Raw genomic sequence first — 20609 nt, 5'->3', positions numbered from 1 at the left:
TTATAACTGCAGAAGAGGGAGAATCAGACACAGTTGGTCTGGTTGATTGGGACCTACAATATCCAACATACCCATATACATCAAGAACTAAGTAGATACTGGGGGATCCTCCGCGAAGATCTGACATCAGAGACCTAATTCCTTTGAAACCATCTATTACCTACCGTAGGGGCCGTAATTTGAAAGATCGATTAGTTCATAGCCATCTCTCCCCTTGTGAGACTGGAGGAACATGGCTGGGATCTAATAGACCCACAGGAACATTTAAATGTGGGTTCTGCAGGGCGTGTGATTACATCAAGAAGAGCAGTGAGTTCCAGTCAGCAGTAACAGGGGAGACCTACATTAGGAGGAGACTGGGACAGATTTATTTTACAAAAAACCCCAAAATGGATCTTTGGCATTAAGAGTTTTAAACCCTTTGGATTGAATGAATCCTTAACATTTGCATCTTTTGTATGACCTATGAGTAATACCTAAGAATTGAGAGTGGGTCATCTCAACAATGTAGGTTTCCTAAGCTATATGACCAATCTGCAACTTTATGGTGTAAATATATTTATATTCTTGAGATGTGGTCTGAACGAGGTATTAAGCTAGGTGGGACGTATAAGGTCCAATGCGGGTATCTAAAAATACATAGTTTTATGTTTTTACATCAGTAGTTCGTGCAAAGTTTATATTGTGTCAGAGTGAAGCCATATCTCTGGGATATTGGTCTTGTAGATCTGGTAACTACATGGATATGGTCCGATTGGGTAGTATCAAGGCTGATGGTCATATAGGATCAGGACATTAGACATCATTCCAGTATAGTATTAGCACCTTTTTGGTCTGTTATGCAGATTTCTATCTGTAAATGATATTACTGGGTGCAAGTGAGTGACATCTTTAATATGAGTGATTGATGTCTATTCACTAACAGACTCTGGTTTCACTACGATGTATGCACACTACATTGATAGTGTAATAATGCATATTTGTTGTACCCGTTTCACGAAAGCTCATTCAGATGATCCTTAGGCCATTGAGTCACCAAGCTTGCTGGTCTCTGATAGGGTATTTATTATTTGGGTCCGTGTACCATGGGAGGAGAATATTATGTATTGCACAGATCGGTGATCCATCAGCCAAGTAACAGTGTTATAATTAACGTTTATGTTAAGTCATGGTGCAGACACCCTTTTAAACACATTACCTCATATGTGTGGATGTACTGACATTTAGAGATCTTACATTAGATAGCCTAGGTTCTGGATGATACTTTATATTATCAGGGTCTGGGGTTGCTAGGTGGGGTGGCATAGACACACAAGTCCAGTTTCTTTAGTCCAAAACAAAGGTAGAGTTTATTTTCACTCAAACAGGGAGTGCAGCAACAAAAGGAAACAATACAAAAATAAATACCTGCCCAGCTAGGCTCTAACTAAACATAATAGGTTACCTCACCGAAGATAACAGAAATCAAAAGCCAGTAGAATCATTCAGGACACAGCTCCACAAATATGACCTCTCTGTTTGGCACGCCAGCCAAGCTCTGCCCAAAGTCTGCTGCTGGAGCTGGCTTCTTAAGCTCCCTTGATGAGCAGACTCTCTGCAGCGGAGTTGCTACCGGAACATTCCCAAATTGTGGACTGGAGGGGGGTGGAATGACAGGTCCCACTACCAACCTACCTGCCATTCCTAAAAATCCAGCCCAATACTGAGCATTTACCAAAATACTCAGCCGACGAAAGTTGTCTGCTGAGAACAAACATCCCTTATGGAGTTTTCTCATCTCACCCACCTTAGTAGTCTGGGTGAGATGTACACCCCCCTGACCAGCCATCGGCTTACAATATGCATTTATCATATTTGGTTTGCTGGCACAGCAATTGGCCCCGTAGGACGTTTTTAGTAGCCTCCATGCGTCCCCTATACTTACCACATACTTAGCTTATGAGCACGTGTACGCCTCCTCCTGATGCTTATTCGTGGTCGTGTGCAGTCCAGGCACCTGATTGGTAGATGCGTCTGACGTCAGAGGGGCGGGAACCGGGACTAATATGGCACCTGGCACTATTTATCGCCGGAGCCGGGAACGTGCAGCATCTTTGAATCCTGAGTACCGGGTTCCACCTTTAAGACTCTTGGAAGTGCAGTTTTCACTGTAATTGCTTAATCTGTGTGGATACACTATCACTCTTGATAAGCCCGCGGTGGCGAAACGCGTTGAGCAGTTGATTCAACAAGGAGGTGTCTAGTACGCTAGGCTCACTCCTGTTTACTCTATCCACATACAGAGAAAATTTTACTGCTCTGGTATCAGTACTTACAAGAGAGCGGTAGTTTCTCATTTCATGGGGACACACCCTCACGGAATAACTGTGAACTGGATTTTAGCACTCAATCATTAGCTGGGCCCCGGACGGTGGCTAATCAGTACTATATCTGATACCAGTCTATAACCGGAATGGTTGCTATTAGAGATGAGCGAACACGGTTCGGATCAGCCGATCTGAATAGCACGCTCCCATAGAAATTAATGGAAGCACCTGTGACGCCGGCCGGCCGACAGCAAAGTCAGCTTCACAGGTGCCTCCATTCATTTCTATGGGAGCGTGCTGTTCGGATCGGCTGATCCGAACAGTGTTCGCTCATCTCTAGTTACTATCTTTTGCATATGCTGCTTATCTAAGTAGTCAGGTAGCCACCTGCTGTGTTTGGACAGGAGTTTATTTTCAAGCCTGTAACACTCTGCCACTAACATTGATAATTACAGCAGAGGTTTCAATATTGTAGGGATATAGTATACTATCTAGATTAGGTCTCAGTTGGTGGCTAGCCAATTGTTATCTACTGTACACTAGTCTTACAGACATAATAAGATACCCCTTAGCGGCCAGTCACATTTTAATAGACTTGTTTGGTCTTACACACTGCATATTATCTGGTTTTAAATATCCTATTAAAGGTTAAGTTTTACTTAAGGAATTTTTTTCTGTGTTTTTTTTTTTTTTTCCTTTTGTCATCACTCTGATCAGCAAAATGTAACTCTTTAATTGATCATGATAAGTGAAAGTAGCTTGTGAATGACATTGTGCTAACCACAAGCTAGTCCCCCTGCCAGCCCCGCTCTTCACTCTCTTCCCTGAGCTCTGCAATGCTAGCCAGGATCCTCTCCAGTTATAACAAAATACTTTTAATACCATCTATTCTGATAAACTACTGGTTAATTTACAAAGGGACAATGGGGCCATAAAATAAGCCATGCTGAATATAAAACCATATGATATCTAATTTTTGTTAAAATCTATATAAATATGTAGTTCCTGTAATCCAGAAGAAATAGAAAAGCATATTTTAATATGTGCAATAGTATATATAAAAATTCTGTTTTAGATAAATGTTTTTTTTTTTCACATTTTATGCTATTTTTCTACTTCTACAGAAAAACATATTCCGTTTATTTAACAAATAAGACTACTTATTTCTATCCTTGCATGGTAATGCTAAAGTAGCAAAAACTAGGACATGTCGAGAAACAAATAAGTTCGGATGTATAACTACATGTTAGTACGGAGCATCATAGGATACCTCTCTACAAGTAAGAACAGGTTACTTTGCATCGTCTGCAGCAATGGCGCATGATCTTAAGGGCCCCTGAAAAGATTAGCTTTAGTTTTCTGCTAATCACCACTTGACGCCAAATGAAATCCTGATTTACTTTAAAGCATATGGACAGCTACGTGAAGTGTAGATCTATGGCTAATGATGTCTGATTTGTGCTTGTTTAATCCAAAGCACCACATGTGAGATTTGTAACACAAGCTGATAATATATACTCACACATGTATGTTTTGTGAGAGATGAAGATGTGAGATAAAGGTGTCATCAGGGGACCAGAACATTTTCTAGTTGTTGCTCGTGATCCCATTGATTGGTTACAGTTCTTTAGCTATTGGCTAGGGGCGTAATTACCCGGGTAGCTAGCGGTAGTGGCTGCCACAGGACCTGGGACATAAGGGGCCCAGCCTACCGTTTTGTGTTTGTTTTTGTTTTTTTATAGGCTGCTACTGGATGGATTAACTCCAGCCGGTGACAGGCCCCATTTACTTACTGATCCTAACTCCTGCTCCTGTAAAGGCAGCTGTGAGCAGGAGCTGAAATCGATAAGTGAGGTTGCAGGCCTGCGAACCCCACAAACAGGGGGAGTCTCTTCAGAGACCCAGGAGAGGTGAGGAAACCTGAAAACCACTGTTACTTACCTCTTCTACACTCCGGAAGTGTTCAGACCTACTTGGTGATGTCCCAGAAGTCACGTGGGCTGGGGCTTGCGTCATTATGTGTTGCGACGCGAGCCCCAGCTCATGACGTTAGGGAGTGCATAACAGTGGTTTTTATATGTTTGTATCCTCCCTTGGGCCTCTTATTATTATATAACAATTGTTCATGAGTGGTCCACAGTGGGACATTATACTGTGTGCAGGGGCTACAATGGGACATAATACTGTGTGCAGGGGCCACTAAAGGACATAATACTGTGTGCAGGGGCCACAATGGGGCATAATACTGTGTGCAGGGGCCACAATGGGACATAATACTGTGTGCAGGGGCCACTAAAGGACATAATACTGTGTGCAGGGGCCACAATGGGGCATAATACTGTGTGCAGGGGCCACAATGGGGCATAATACTGTGTGCAGGGGCCACAATGGGGCATAATACTGTGTGCAGGGGCCACAATGGGACATAATACTGTGTGCAGGGGCCACTAAAGGACATAATACTGTGTGCAGGGGCCACAATGGGGCATAATACTGTGTGCAGGGGCCACAATGGGGCATAATACTGTGTGCAGGGGCCACTATGGGGCATAATATTGTGTGTAGGGGCCACAATGGGGCATAATACTGTGTGCAGGGGCCACAATGGGGCATAATACTGTGTGCAGGTGCCACGATGGGGCATAATATTGTGTAGAGTCCTATGTCAAAAGTTCGCCACATGGCTCCACCATTCCTGGTTAAGTCATTGGTTAATGACCTCCATTACTGAGAGTTGAGTTCATTACACATTGTAGAACATGGAACTCACTTTCTCACATTGGAAACTTGGTTTGAACTTCAGTTCTACAAGTAGACCTCTATATTATTTAGAGTGCTGGACTTATTATATACACTATGCTAAGTGGAATACATTGTTGTTATCCCAAAAGCAGGGCAACTTTTGCGAATATGCTTGGCTTTAGGGTTTCTTGTGACATTTATGTTCTCCACGTCCATCAGTCACAAAAATTCCAATCTACCCCTTTTTCTCTGAGTGGACAAACTATATATTTGCAGAGGAGCCCCAACCACTAGACCCATAATAGATGCCATGCCTGCTAGTGAACCCCCTCACTTGCTAGGCCTTTGGCAGATGCCATGCCAGCTATACGGTCATAAACATGTTTCATTGTGTTAGGTTGGGTAATCCTACATAATCTTTCTGTGTCTGTTTTATCATGTCAGTATGAATCTTAAAATAATCTTCTCTTTACAGGATCACATGATTCATTCAGCTATTGGGTTGATGAAAAATCTCCTGTTGGACCAGACCAGGCAACATCAATTAAACGTTTAGCAAAACTCTCATTGGTTAAGAAGCTTATGAAGAAATGGTCCGTTACCCAGAATTTAACTTTCAAGGAACAATTGGAGTCAGGTATTCGCTATTTTGACCTGCGTGTATCTTCTAAGCCAGAGGAGGCTGCACTAGAAATCTACTTCATACACGGCTTATATGGAATTAAAGTATGGGATGGACTGACGGAAATTAACACTTTCCTCACAAACCACAAAACTGAAGTTGTTTTGTTAGACTTTAACCATTTCTATGCAATGGAACATGAACATCATCTGTATCTTGTGAATATGCTGCAGGAGGTGTTTGGCAGCAAACTCTGTATAGCTGACTGTGTTGAGAACATTACATTACAATACCTGTGGGAAAAGAAGTATCAGGTAGGCAAATGCTTCAATACTTATCAATTATGCCAATACACTAAAATGAAGTGTCCCCATAACAGAAACAATCACTATTCACATAAGTTCCCTTTTGAGGATCAGACTGTCATGGTTGACAGCATTGTGTATCATAGCAGCATCAAACAGAGCTCTTTAGTAATTGCTAATGAATTAGTCTGTTTATTACATAGAGTGGTTAGGAATAAGAACATCATTTAAAGTTCCTAAAATGGTAAAATACAGTGAAACCTCTCTAAGATGACCACCAAACTTTGCATGAAAAATAGGTCTTCTGGGGGTGATCTTCTTAGAAGATGGCTAGAACGTAAAACTGAAAATCTGTCACAGGAAATATGGTCTCAGTATGGAGGTGGTTTTCTTAAAGAGGTAGTCTTCTGTTAGGTTTCACTGTACCTGAATTCAAGAAAATGGTAAGTTATCTAATCTGATCGACGTAGTAACTGCATTTCCTAAATGGGAATACTAGGAAGGTCTGCGATATTTGCCATTCTATAATATTGGTAGGACCTTGGAAGAAAGTTATCTGAGGCTCCTTGGTATCAAACTGCCATCAGCATCCAGTACTGTATATAATGGTGCAATGTGGTGGATGGTAATGAATGTCTGTGAATCTCATAGTTTGTCTCAATTCACAGTTTCAACAGCTTCTTCTACACATTATGTTGCAAACTGATAAAGCCTTCCTCCTGCAAGATATACAGTAGATGGTGATAATGTTTGACAAGTGGGGGATGTGACTTAGAAACACTTTACATCAGCTGATGCCTGTGAAATGAAAGGCATGTAAATAAGGGGTGTGTATATATATTATTTGTCATAGAAAAATACTGTGTGACTTGGATATGGAAAGGACTATGCTATGATCATATGGACACCTTAATTTAAATTGTCCTGAGCTTTATCTTTCAGTTTTAGATAAGAGTATGTACACTGTGTGGGGATGTGCCCACATGTTCTGTCAGCTGCCTGCAGTCAAAGCCCCAAACCCCCACACAATTGTGTATGTATAACTATCTTCAAAATAGTGCAGCTATTGGTCACCTTAGTTGAGTCGCGCTTTATATGCAATGTGTGGAATGGATTAGCCCTTTAGGGATGCAGTGTAGTTTGTATGTTAAAGGGATATTCCCATGACGCTTGTTCATTAACCTGCAGGCTGTTGTGCTCTCTTCACTTCCTGCTTTTCTCAGCACATAGGTGGGCGGGGTTTCACTTGCAGGGGATTGGTTGTAAATTAATTACCACAGTGTGAAGCTGATGTAGCAGAGCTGGATTTGAGTCAGTTTGCATTACATACAGAGGTATCTCAGCCCTTATCAGCCAAATTCAATTAAACCGACTGATAAGAGCTCAGAAATCCCGGAGCTCTCACCTCCCCTATCTGTGTCATTTAAGTAGCGGAGCTTTTCAAACAGCTCAGAGTTGCTCCCAGCACCTCCCTCCCACCCTGAGAGCAGGCAGCTACATTACTTGACAAATGAGCAGATAATCCCAAGGGCCATAGAAATGGAGTGTAAACAATGAAGTGAATAAGATAGTGGCCAAACAAAGCAGTTTTGATAAAGTAATGTATTTAGGAAAAGTCTTAAATCCACATAAACTAGCAGTATAGATAGGATCCTTGTGATGGGACAACCCCTTTAATACTTGACACATTTATATATATTTTACCTCCCTGTTTTCCAAAATTCATAACCTTTTTTATTTTTCTATCTAGATGGCTATATAAATGCTTATTTTTTGTGTGGCAAGTTGTACTTTCATTGGGAACCATTATGGGGTACATATAATGTTTTGAATAACTTTTATTTACGTTTTTTTGGGTCCATGTGAAATAACACAATACTATCTCATATTTTTTTGCATTTTGTTTTTACAGTGTTCACTCTGTATTTAAAATGACTTGCCATCTTTGTCATTACAATTAAGGCGATATCATATTTGTATTGACTTTGGCGGTTGGTCCCGGCCCTCGGCTGTGTAACGCAGTTTCTGTGCCTGTGACATTACAACTCTGTACTATTACGCCGCTGAGCATTCTAGTGCAGTGCAGAACGGGAAGGGGTTGATTTAAACCATTTTTTTTCTTTTAAATGTAGATTGTGAGCCTCATATACCCCATATAGGAATCACAATGTACATTTTTATTTTATTTTTTTTATTTTTTTAAAAGTATGTCTTTGTAGAATCGAAGTAAATCCACGCAAACACAGGGAAAACAATTCATCTGCTGACAATTACGAGCAGCTCCCTCAGTTTCCTTGTCCATCATCAAGACTCAGGTGGCACCTTCATTACACCCCCCTGTCTCTGCTCCGACTATTTCTAGGCACTAAGCAGAAGGAAGTTTGGTGTCACAGTACCTCCATTAACAGTCAGCCACCATCGCTTTTGTTTGCAGTGGGGTCAATGAGATACCCAGTGGCGTAACTACCGGGGTAGCAGGGGTAGTGGCTGCCACAGGGCCCGGGGCATTAGGAGCCCAGCGACAGCCGCTACCCCTGCATTTTTTTCCTTTTCTTAATAGGCCATTACTGGCTGGAGTTACTCCAGCCGGTAACGGCCCTATTTACTTACCAATCCTGGCAGTTGCCACGGGCCCCACAAGCATCATTATTATACTCAGGGGGCGGGGGTGTCTTTTCAGACCCCCAAGTATAATGATCGGAGGTCCAGGGGAGGTAAGATAAGATAAAAAACCATGTTACTTACCTTTCCACACTCCGGGCAGGTTTGGGCCTTCTTCTAGACGCTCCCTGACGTCACATGTCCCGGTCGTGTGATGTCGTGGGTCATATGACGTCCCGGATGGGTAAGTAACATTGTTTTCTATGTTTGTATCCCCTCTTGGTCTCTGATTATGGTCTCTGATTATTATACTCTGGGGTCTGAAAAGACCCCAGAGTATAATAATTGTTCATGGGTGTCCACAGTGGGGCATAATACTGTGTGCAGGAGCTACTATGGGGGATAATACTGTGTGCAGGGGCCGCTATGGGGCATAATACTGGGTGCAGGGGCCACTAAGGGGAATAATGTATAGCGCAGGAATAGGGGGTACAGCTAGCAACTATAATCATATAGTCTGTAGCTACAAATCCAAGTTCTGTTTCTGATCTCATGGTGACCAGGTTTGGGTATGGAGGTCCCCTGGTGAGTACTTCAATCCTGACTTTGATGTGGAACAACGCACTGCCTAAACTGCTGATGTGATTTGGGGAGCCATCATATATCACAATCAATCACCCCTTATAGAGATACGAGGAATATGTGCAAAACTTGAGTTACCTCTCATGGCAGAGGATCCAGTAGCATTGCTTCGGCTCATCCATGCAGTAAGGATTTCTCAGGAATGTGTCTGCAAGACTTCGACAATTGAGCACTAATGGGACTAACTATGATGCCAGCTTTCATCAATTTACCATTGTCCACGTTCTTCAGGCCTATCTACAACATATGTGGACAAATGTGGCACAGGATGCCATAATGAACCTGTACATCTCTATGTCATATCTCATCTTGTATCCCCTCTCAAGGTAGCCCAGCTGGTTACTGGAGACTCCTTTCTACTGTACAGTTTTTTTCCAATAAACTTATCCCTTTGCTCTAATATTGTAATCACTTACATATAGTATACAATCATTACATCCACACACATAAATTTTTATTTGAGTTCAACAACTCATTGGTGTGTTATTAACATATACACAAACACAAAAATTAGGCATAACATTAAAGGGATCCTATCATTCAATCACTTTTTTTTCTAACTAACACGTTGAAATAGCCTTAAGAAAGGCTATTCGTCTCCTACCTTTTGTTGTCTTCTCCACACCGCCGTTCGCCTAAAATCCTGCCAGAAGAAAAATGGCCGCTTACGTGGCCGGCGGGCATGTGCAGTCGGCTTGCCCTAGGCCCGAGGCCTAGAAGTTACAAGCTGCCACTGGAAGAAGACGCGGAGAAGACCTCACTGCAGTAGAAGAGGAGGCGGCGTTGGAGAGAGTTCTCTTGCAGCATTGGGGCCGCCTCCATTGCTGTTTGAGTGTTAGGGCCCACACCCAGTGCTGCGAAACAACTCATTTACATACCGTGAAAAAACAGGATTTTAGGTGAATGGCAGCGTGGAGAAGACAACGAAAGGTAGGAGACGAATAGCCTTTCTGAAGGCTATTCCGACATGTTAGTTAGAAAAAAAAAGTGATTGAATGATAGGATCCCTTTAACCATGTAAGGACATGGTCCAAGGTATATCAGCCGCCAAGATTCAGTACTTAGGCCCGGTTCACATCTGCGTTTGGCAAATCCATTCAAAATCAGTATTTGATATGTTCAAAAACTGTTTTTGAACAGTCCAGATTAAAACCCATTGATGTCAATCAGTTTTAAAATCAATCTGCATGTATCATTTTGTGCCATTTCCGTCTGGCTTTCACTTTTTTGTGCGGAGATAAAAGTAAAATTTGCAGGACATTGTCTCTGTACTAAAAATAAGGATTCCAGACGGACAGCAACCAATCAGTGTGGTTTTGTTTTTTTTTCCCTTTGAGGTCTTTGGAAAACAGATTACAAATGGATAGCAATCAGTTTGTGTCTGTTTTGCAATCCATTTTTCCCTCTGTGAATGCTTAGAATGAAGAAGGGGGGGAAGCAAAAAAAAAAACCAAAACGGATTAGTCAAAAACGGACACAAACTGACACAAACTGTCCGTTTTTTTTAACTGACACCCATTGACTAAGGGGTCGTTCACATCTGCGTCGTCGGTCCTTATTGCAGGTTTCCGTTTCCTGCATAAAACAGATGCAGGAGACGGAAGCCTGCAGGAGACTTTCTCACCCATTCATTTGAATGGGTGAGAAAGCTGTCCGGCCGTGCGCGGCAGTGAGCGTTTTGCGCTCTCCGCCGCGAAACCGGGTTTTATAATCCGGACACAGAGTCGGACATGCAGTACTCTGTGTCCGGATAAAAAAATCCGGTTTCGCGGCGGAGAGCGCAAAACGCTCACCGCCGCGCACGGCCGGACCCGGTCTGTGGTTTCCGTCTTCTGGCATGCAGAAGACGGAAACCACAGAACGGAGACCCCAGACGCAGGTGTGAACCCAGCGTAATCGGTCTAAAAAAAAGGATTCGGGTATCCGAATCCTTTTTTTTTTTAGACCGATTAGTCAATGGGTGTCAGTTGCGTCCTGCACATTTGCGTCCTGGTCTCCATTCTGCAGGTTTCCGTTTCCTGCACGAAACTGGGCAGGGGATGGAAACCTGCAGGCATTTTTCAAACCCATTCATTTGAATGGGTTTGAAAAGTGTTTGGCCATGAGCACCAGTGAGCGTTTTATGCTCTCTGCGGCGAAACAGTTTTTTAACTGGACACGGAGAGCATAAAACGCTCACCGGCTCTCACGGCCGGACTCGGTCTGACAGGTTTCCTTTTTCTGCTTGCAGAAGATGGAAACCTCATAACGGAGTATATAAATTTTATTGAATAAATATTAAAAATTCATTTCAGCAGGGCAGATGGAAAAAGCAAATTGAACCAAACAAACAAGGAAACAACAATATAGTAATGCTGTGTATGTACTAGATAGTAGATCTAACAGATAATCTGAAGTATATACAGACACAGATATAAATAACTACACACCAGGTAAGGTGGCACACCAGGTAAAGTGGCATTTAAGTATATCGAGAAGTAATAGGTAAGTATGTGTCAGGGGTAAAAGTCAACAGTCAAAATAAATTCTCAAGAATATATGCAAAACTGAACCAGATAATGTACCACAAAGTATGTGCTGGACAGAAGCAATAATTATATAAATAAATGACTGTAACAACCCACTAGCCTAATAACTACAACAAACCAATACAGATATACAGCATATCCCACAACAATATGTCAACGCAGTAAGGAAAATCACTGCTAAGATTTAAAGACAAATAATATACCTGTAGCCATGGTGTGTAGAGAGCAAGATGCAGATCTATAAAACTGTGCCCCAGACGCCTCAGGAGGCGTCTGGGGCACAGTTTTATAGATCTGCATCTTGCTCTCTACACACCATGGCTACAGGTATATTATTTGTCTTTAAATCTTAGCAGTGATTTTCCTTACTGCGTTGACATATTGTTGTGGGATATGCTGTATATCTGTATTGGTTTGTTGTAGTTATTAGGCTAGTGGGTTGTTACAGTCATTTATTTATATAATTATTGCTTCTGTCCAGCACATACTTTGTGGTACATTATCTGGTTCAGTTTTGCATATATTCTTGAGAATTTATTTTGACTGTTGACTTTTACCCCTGACACATACTTACCTATTACTTCTCGATATACTTAAATGCCACTTTACCTGGTGTGCCACCTTACCTGGTGTGTAGTTATTTATATCTGTGTCTGTATATACTTCAGATTATCTGTTAGATCTACTATCTAGTACATACACAGCATTACTATATTGTTGTTTCCTTGTTTGTTTGGTTCAATTTGCTTTTTCCATCTGCCCTGCTGAAATGAATTTTTAATATTTATTCAATAAAATTTATATATTTTATAGATATTGTATTGAATTCATAATTTTTGACCACTATCTCCATGGTATGTTTAGGTGTTTGTTCTATATGTGGTCTTTTTCATTCATGAGGAAATTGTTTAAGTGTTGAACCTCATAACGGAGACCAGACACTGGAATGAACCCAGCGTAACCGTTTGGATAGCTTTTTATATCAAGCAGGTTTTCTCTAAAAACAGTTTGCCAGTTTTCTTTTTTTTTTTTAAACTATATTGTATTTTTTACCATTTTTTAATACAAATGAAGACAAAAATTCTGTATTGTTTTGGGTGTTGTTTCTGCATAGATGGATTGATGCATAGATGGTGCATAGATAGGGGGGTGCATAGATGATGTTAACATTGTTCTTTGTATCGGTACAATTACTGATTTTTACAATTAATCTTTGTGTCTTAAGGGGGTTGTCCAGGGACTTAATTTACATACCTGTCCAAGGTTATTGCAGCTGATGGTACCGAGTATTCTGATCATGTCACAACTCCAGGTCATGTGGTCCACGGCAGCCTTCAGCGTCTGGGGTCACTTTGACCCCTCATCCACCAATCTCACATAATTACCTTAGAGATGTGTGGAGAAGGGGGTAGAGCAACACAGGAAGAGGGACTATCCCGGAGGCTGAAGGCCACATTAGATCACATGACTGAGGGGTTATGATGTGAGCAGAACCCTGGGTCCTTTTTATGCAATATCCTCAGACAGATAAGTAAATTAAGTATCTTTAATCTTAAAAATTTTTTTAATTTTTTTTTTTTTTCTTAAAAGATCCTTTCCACTAGGACACCATTCAATCACTTTTTGTATTGCAGTGTATTAAAGCTTACCATTGCTATATTCATAGCTATCAGGCAATGGAACAGTCTCTTCAGCCTTCAAAAATAAAAAAAATCTGGCTAAATGGGAACAACAGTCCTATATTGATATAATTATTCTAGACATTTTTTGCCTTATTTAGTGTGTGATAAAACCGCCTCTCTTGATATCACAGGCTATGAGAATTTGATTCCTGGAGATGGTACATTGACCTTCATTTTCCTTTACCGTTACCGTATTCTGTCGCAGCTTTCCTTTGCTGATTGGTTCCTGCTTAATTTGCCCCAAATCATTTAAGTTGCGGAATCCACGGCAAAATCATACAGGTCACTGATTCGACACCCTCCCCCTTGTGTCTTGCTGCGATCTCTGCCTCCCATTGAAAACAATGGAAGGCAAGTTCTGGCCGGAATCTGCTGCAGATTCGTATGTGTGAACGTACCCTCAGGTTAAGGCCCCTCTTGCAGAAAAGCAGTTAGTTTGTTTTTTTTTTGTTGCAGATTTTACTCAGTTTTTTTTTAGCCAAAGCCAGGAGTAGATCTCAGTATAAATATATTTCCCAATCCTTTTGTAGTCTTTATTGGCTTTGGCTACGAAAACCAAAACAAAATCTGCAGCAAAAAAATCTACTCTGCCTCAAAGTGGACCATAGCCATAATATGTTTGTTTTTTTGTGTTGTCTGCCTCATAAATTTCTCTTGCCAAACTCCAATATGGTAAGATTATAAGTTAGACTTATGAACTGTGTTTTGGAAAAATATAAGTTTGCCTCCTGATTTTTGTACCAAAAATAGGAATTTCTCTTAATTTTCTGGCCGCTGGCTTCCTGCGACAGGATTAGGCCCAGAAAAAAGCGGAGTCTAATGCCGCAGACTCTGCTTTTTAAAAAATTGCATCAAAAATGGCGGTGTAAGGGTGAACTTATCTAGCTGATTTCTGCTGACTATTCAGTATGATAAAAGACAGGCATGGAATTTCAACTAATTCATACTTTATTATAACCATTCTATAGTCGCTTTACTATTCATCAGACTGCTTAGGGTAAAGTTCATACGGGCATCCAGTCGCGCACTTCGCTCCGGATTAGGCCCAAATGAATGAGCCTAGTCGGGAGGGAGCGTCTTCAGGCGGATGTCGCGAGACAAATTTACCTGAAAGAATGAGCATGTTGCTTCTTTTTTTCCGTGAGCCGGAAAACAAACGGTTCCTGGAAAAAAGAACTGACCGGCTCCCATTGATTTCAACAGGAGCCGTCTTTTTGGTCAGGATTTTGAGGCGGATACGACCTCAAAATCCTGACCAAAAAACCCCGTGTGAACTTACCCTTCATGTGGAGGAGGATTTTTCTAATTGTCACTAAGACCAAAAATATGTCGGAGAACAACATTCCTAAGTTTCTACATGATCCACTTGCATCACTCACACTCTGCTTTAAAATAGGTTGCACCACCTACAATAGTTATGCAACCAACACTATAAATGCACAGTGATGTCACTTTATAATGTCTCAGCATTATATTTATTTTATACATTTATATTATATACATCATTTATCTTTTCTTATTTGATCACCCTTCTGCATTTGTTTGAACGTTTATATATGGTATAAACCTGCTTCTAGCGCTCTATAAATACAAGATGGAAGTTATTGATCTGTGCTCACTGCATTCCTTCAACCAGGGCAACTGGACCACGACTAGTATATTGAAATGTCTTCACAGCTGTCTGTACTAAAAACTAGCTTTGGACTTCTGTATAGCTTCATAACCTCAAACATGATAAAATATTGAAATCTCTGCACCCTTGTGAATCAATAATTTTGCAGCTTTGTAGGATTGTTGTACGTGTAGGAACATAAGTGAGCGGTCCTTGAGAAGGCTTGCAGGCTATGTGCTGCTTTTCAATTGGTTAAAAGAATAAAGCAAAAAACTATGAAAAGTGATACATTATTTACCTTATTTTTCACATATTGTAACTTCTCATGTTGCACTAGATAGTGTACTTATATTAACTCTTTGCATTATTCTTTTTCATTAGGTTCTTGTTTTCTATCACTATAACATATGGAGCGAGTACACCTTCCTGTGGGCAGGGAATAAGATGCCAGCACCTTGGGCCAACACAACAAATGTACACAAGTTGATCCAGTTTTTGGAGACAACTCTTGGAGAACGTGCTAAGCGGGGGACATTTCATGTCTCTCAAGCCATTCTCACCCCACAGGTTAAAACTATAGTAAGGGGGCTGAAATCTGGATTGAAGAATACACTTGTCCATAGGTAAGTTTAGACTGTTATGTTATATTAATAAACTATGTTAATGTAGTCTTATATAAGGCCTCATATTTGCATGCCACTGATTTTGCCTAGTTTTCTATCACAAAGCCTAAGCTAGTCAATGTGGCAGTGTTCACACCTGTATGTTTTCACAACTTCAGGTTCATACAGCTTACAAAGCAAAACCTACACAATATGCCATCAGATGCCCTATTAGGAGTGTCATTTCCTAAAGTCAGTCTTAAAAAGAAGACAGTTACTGGTAAATATAATATGGCAAATGAATGGTGAACTGGGTACATTGGAAATCTGTACAGTAAAGTAACAATATCATATGCCATAAATCTTTACCACTTAAAAATAGCACATTAGCTCATTGTGGCAGCCGAGTCCTCAAAGGAATAGAGAGCGACTAAAGCTTTCCAGGATAAGACTGAAATTGTCTTAAGGGGATTAGTAAATTGTAGGCGTCTAAGCACTGCTATTTCTAAGGGCCTCAGAAACCTCCATAACATCCACAAATGCTGACTCATCTCAGGTATGTTAAAAAGACAATGGGACAATTGATTTGTAAATCATTCAAAGAATAGTTCAGCATCAAATAATATTAACCATTAATCACTGCATATAGTTGGCTGTCTTTAATTAAAAAAAATAAAAATATATAATATATATATACAGTCCTATGAAAAAGTTTGGGCACCCCTATTAATCTTAATCATTTTTAGTTCTAAATATTTTGGTGTTTGCAACAGCCATTTCAGTTTGATATATCTAATAACTGATGGACACAGTAATATTTCAGGATTGAAATGAGGTTTATTGTACTAACAGAAAATGCGCAATATGCATTAAACCAAAATTTGACCGGTGCAAAAGTATGGGCACCCTTATCATTTTATTGATTTGAATACTCCTAACTACTTTTTACTGACTTACTGAAGCACAAAATTGGTTTTGTAACCTCAGTGAGCTTTGAACTTCATAGCCAGGTGTATCCAATCATGAGAAAAGGTATTTAAGGTGGCCAATTGCAAGTTGTTCTACTATTTGAATCTCCTCTGAAGAGTGGCATCATGGGCTACTCAAAACAACTCTCAAATGATCTGAAAACAAAGATTGTTCAACATAGTTGTTCAGCGGAAGGATACAAAAAGCTGTCTCAGAGATTTAACCTGTCAGTTTCCACTGTGAGGAACATAGTAAGGAAATGGAAGACCACAGGGACAGTTCTTGTTAAGCCCAGAAGTGGCAGGCCAAGAAAAATATCAGAAAGGCAGAGAAGAAGAATGGTGAGAACAGTCAAGGACAATCCACAGACCACCTCCAAAGAGCTGCAGCATCATCTTGCTGCAGATGGTGTCACTGTGCATCGGTCAACTATACAGCGCACTTTGCACAAATAGAAGCTGTATGGGAGAGTGATGAGAAAGAAGCCGTTTCTGCACGTACGCCACAAATAGAGTTGCCTGAGGTATGAAAAAGCACATTTGGACAAGGCAGCTTCATTTTGGAAACAAAAATTGAGTTGTTTGGTTATAAAAAAAAGGCGTTATGCATGGCGTCCAAAAAGAAACAGCATTCCAAGAAAAACACATGCTACCCACTGTAAAATTTGGTGGAGGTTCCATAATGCTTTGGGGCTGTGTGGCCAATGCCGGCATCGGGAATCTTGTTAAAGTTGAGGGTCGCATGGATTCCACTCAGTATCAGCAGATTCTTGAGAATAATGTTCAAGAATCAGTGACGAAGTTGAAGTTACGCCGGGGATGGATATTTCAGCAAGACAATGATCCAAAACACCGCTCCAAATCCTCAGGCATTCATGCAGAGGAACAATTACAATGTTCTGGAATGGCCATCCCAGTCCCCAGACCTGAATATCATTGAACATCTGTGGGATGATTTGAAGCGGGCTGTCCATGCTCGGCGACCATCTAACTTAACTGAACTTGAATTGTTTGTCCAAAATACCTTTATCCAGGATCCAGGAACTGATTAAAAGCTACAGGAAGCGACTAGAGGCTGTTATCTTTGCAAAAGGAGGATGTACTAAATATTAATGTCACTTTTCTGTTGAGGTGCCCATACTTTTGCACCGGTCAAATTTTGGTTTAATGCATATTGCGCATTTTCTGTTAGTACAATAAACCTCATTTCAATCCTGAAATATTACTGTGTCCATCAGTTATTAGATATATCAAACTGAAACGGCTGCTGCAAACACCAAAATATTTAGAACTAAAAATGATTAAGATTAATAGGGGTGCCCAAACTTTTTCATAGGACTGTATATATATATATATATATATATATATATATATATATAACCATAGCTAAGGCAGTGTTCACATCTGCTGCCTCTGTTAGGAGCTAATGTAGAAAAGTCCATTTAAAAATACATATGAAAAAGCCCAACATGGATGACTTAGGCCGGGTTCACACGGGGTATTTTGGACCAGAATTTGACGCAAAGGCCGCCTCAGATTCTGGTCCAAAAAACTGGTAGCCGCGACCAGATGCCGGTGCACTGCACCGACATCCAGTCGGGGCATTCCACTCCGCATTAGGCCCAAATGAATGGGCCTAGTCGGGAGGGAGTGTCTTCAGGCAGACATCCGGCCGCGGCATGCACCTGAAGATTGAGCATGTCGCTTATTTTTTCTGGGAGCCGGAGCAAACTGCTCGTAGAAAAAAAGAAATGACCAGCTCGCATTGATTCCAATGGAAGCCATCTTTTTGGTCAGGATTTTGAGTTGGATTCTGCCTCAAAACACTGACCAAATACCCCATGTGAACTCGGCAGGGTCCATTCACACTGAGTTTTTGGGCGAGGAAAGAAACTGCTTCAGGAATTAGAAAATTTAGAAATTCCATGTGAATTTTCCGCCTCCCATTGACTGCATTGGTTTTTGCAAGCAGAATCTGCCTGAAGGAATCTTTTTTTTCTGCTAGTGGAAAAAAAAGCTAGCAGAACCCATAGAACTCTATGGGGAGGCTTTTTTCCCCCACGTGGATTCTGACACTGATTCAGCACCAAAATCCTCACCAAAAAACTCTGTGTGAATGAACCCTTATTCTTCCATCAAAGTGATGGAGAATATAGTGAACTTCCAACAATCAAATTATAGTCAATGGGTTTCTCTCAGTGCAGGTTATGTGGATATCCCATAAGTGTCTGTATATGGAAATATCCCTTCAATAAGAGAAAAATCATGTATATATCCTATAACAGATATTGTATCGTGATATACTGTATGGCCATTTCTCACTGTTACACTATTGTGTTGTCTACAGATTTACAGATTTAAATTTTCGAGTTTCATGAGGAAAAGCATTTTGCTCATTATATGTGGAAAAGTTATTCTAAGACACTGGGCAGATTTATTAATCCTGTCAACTAGTGCACACTAAAGTGCTGTTTGATAAATCTGGCATGTGTTTAGCGTGTGTAGTATAACTTTATACCCCCTTATTATTTTGTCCTGTTTTTTGGTGCATTTTGTCGCAACTTAGGCCTTGCCCATTTTACAATACGCCATACCCCTTTCACATACCCTCTTTTTCAAACAAGTTGTAAATATGTCTGAACAGGGTCTAAATCACTTGATAAATGTGGTGCAAGACAGGATTTTCTTGTTTCAAATTGTGCCAGAACTCTCTTGCTTATTACTTAGTAAATTTCCCTCTGTGTTTTATCAGTTTCTAGCTATTTTCATAATCTGTTTGTAGTCGGTGAACGGGAACCTTCATTGTTTAAATACAAAGAATGAAAATCTAACATGGTGTAGGGTTTGTTACAAGACACAACACTGGTAAGGCTGCGTTCACACAGGGATTCTGCGTGTCATATTCCGTTGTGGCTGCCACGACGGGATGCTGGTGCTTTCCGTTCTGGTTTAGGCCCAAATGAATCTGCCTAGTCCGGAGGGTGCTGTCATGAGGCAGACACCGGAATCCGCTTGAAGAAAAAATCTGCTAGCGGAAAAAAGAACACTAGCGGTCTACATAGACCACCATTGTGAGGGGGCGGATTATGACGTGGATCCACCCCCCTCTTGTCCCGTGTGAACGGGGCCTAACTGTACAGTAACAAGCTATGCCTCAGTGTGAACAGGGCTGATCTTGTGTCACCTTTAGGCCCGGTTCACACGGAGTATTTTGGCTCGTGATTTGGTACGTAGACACCGCGGGAGCTTTTGCGGGAGGTATATGCTCCCATTGTTTTCAATGGGAGCCGGTACCGTATACGCGGCGCTATTTTGCGGCCGCCGCAAAATCACAGCCGCAAAATAGCGCCGCATATACGGTACCAGCTACCATTGAAAACAGTGGGAGTGTATACGGCCCGCAAAAGCTCCTGCGGCGTCTACGTACCAAATCACGAGCCAAAATACTCCACGTGAACCCGACCTTAGTTTAATCTGTCAGTACATGCCCTTGTGTTCCGCCTGTACATGTAATGTATTAATTGTGTATCTTTTTTCTAGGAATCTTCCAATGATACTGAATTGGGTGAAAATGCAGAAACCAGGTGCTATGGGTGTGAATATCATCACATCAGACTTTGTTGAACTGGTTGACTTTGCAGAAACCGTTATTGGACTGAACTATCTGCTGCTCAAAAACAAAAAAAACAAAGACGACAGCTGAGAAGCCAAACTGAAGCCAAGGGATAAATGAAATCTACAGTAGATGGGAAATGGATTACACCATGGACTGAACACATTCTGTTTTATTTTTTTTTTAATCATTTCTACCTCTTTTATTTTATTATTCATTATTTTCTTTTGCTGATTAATTAACAGTTTTAGAATCCTTCATTTCCAAGAATCTTAGGAGGTTACGGGTAACTTGGGGAACACTGGACGGTTAGCTAGTATTATATAGCGCCAAGCCTTTTTTCCACGATGTCTTGAACAGAAGATGGAGTTCACTTTACAAAGTGT

At 40.9% G+C, this 20609-nt stretch overlaps 1 protein-coding gene across 1 annotated transcript in view; it reads left to right on the top strand.

The window, feature by feature from the left end:
- Nucleotides 1-20350, top strand: part of PLCXD2 (phosphatidylinositol specific phospholipase C X domain containing 2) — a 30706-nt gene extending 10356 nt beyond the window's left edge. The window contains exons 2-4 of the mRNA XM_075264399.1: nucleotides 5524-5984; nucleotides 15422-15663; nucleotides 20151-20350. Of these exons, the coding sequence (XP_075120500.1) occupies nucleotides 5524-5984; nucleotides 15422-15663; nucleotides 20151-20313 (866 nt within the window). The 3' untranslated portion in view covers nucleotides 20314-20350. The remainder of the gene's footprint in view (nucleotides 1-5523; nucleotides 5985-15421; nucleotides 15664-20150) is intronic.
- Nucleotides 20351-20609: the final 259 nt, after the last annotated feature.

This window comes from Leptodactylus fuscus, chromosome 2, assembly GCF_031893055.1.
Source record: "Leptodactylus fuscus isolate aLepFus1 chromosome 2, aLepFus1.hap2, whole genome shotgun sequence".
In the NCBI taxonomy this organism is placed as follows: Eukaryota; Metazoa; Chordata; class Amphibia; order Anura; family Leptodactylidae; genus Leptodactylus; species Leptodactylus fuscus.
This window is presented reverse-complemented; position numbering and strand designations above follow the sequence as displayed.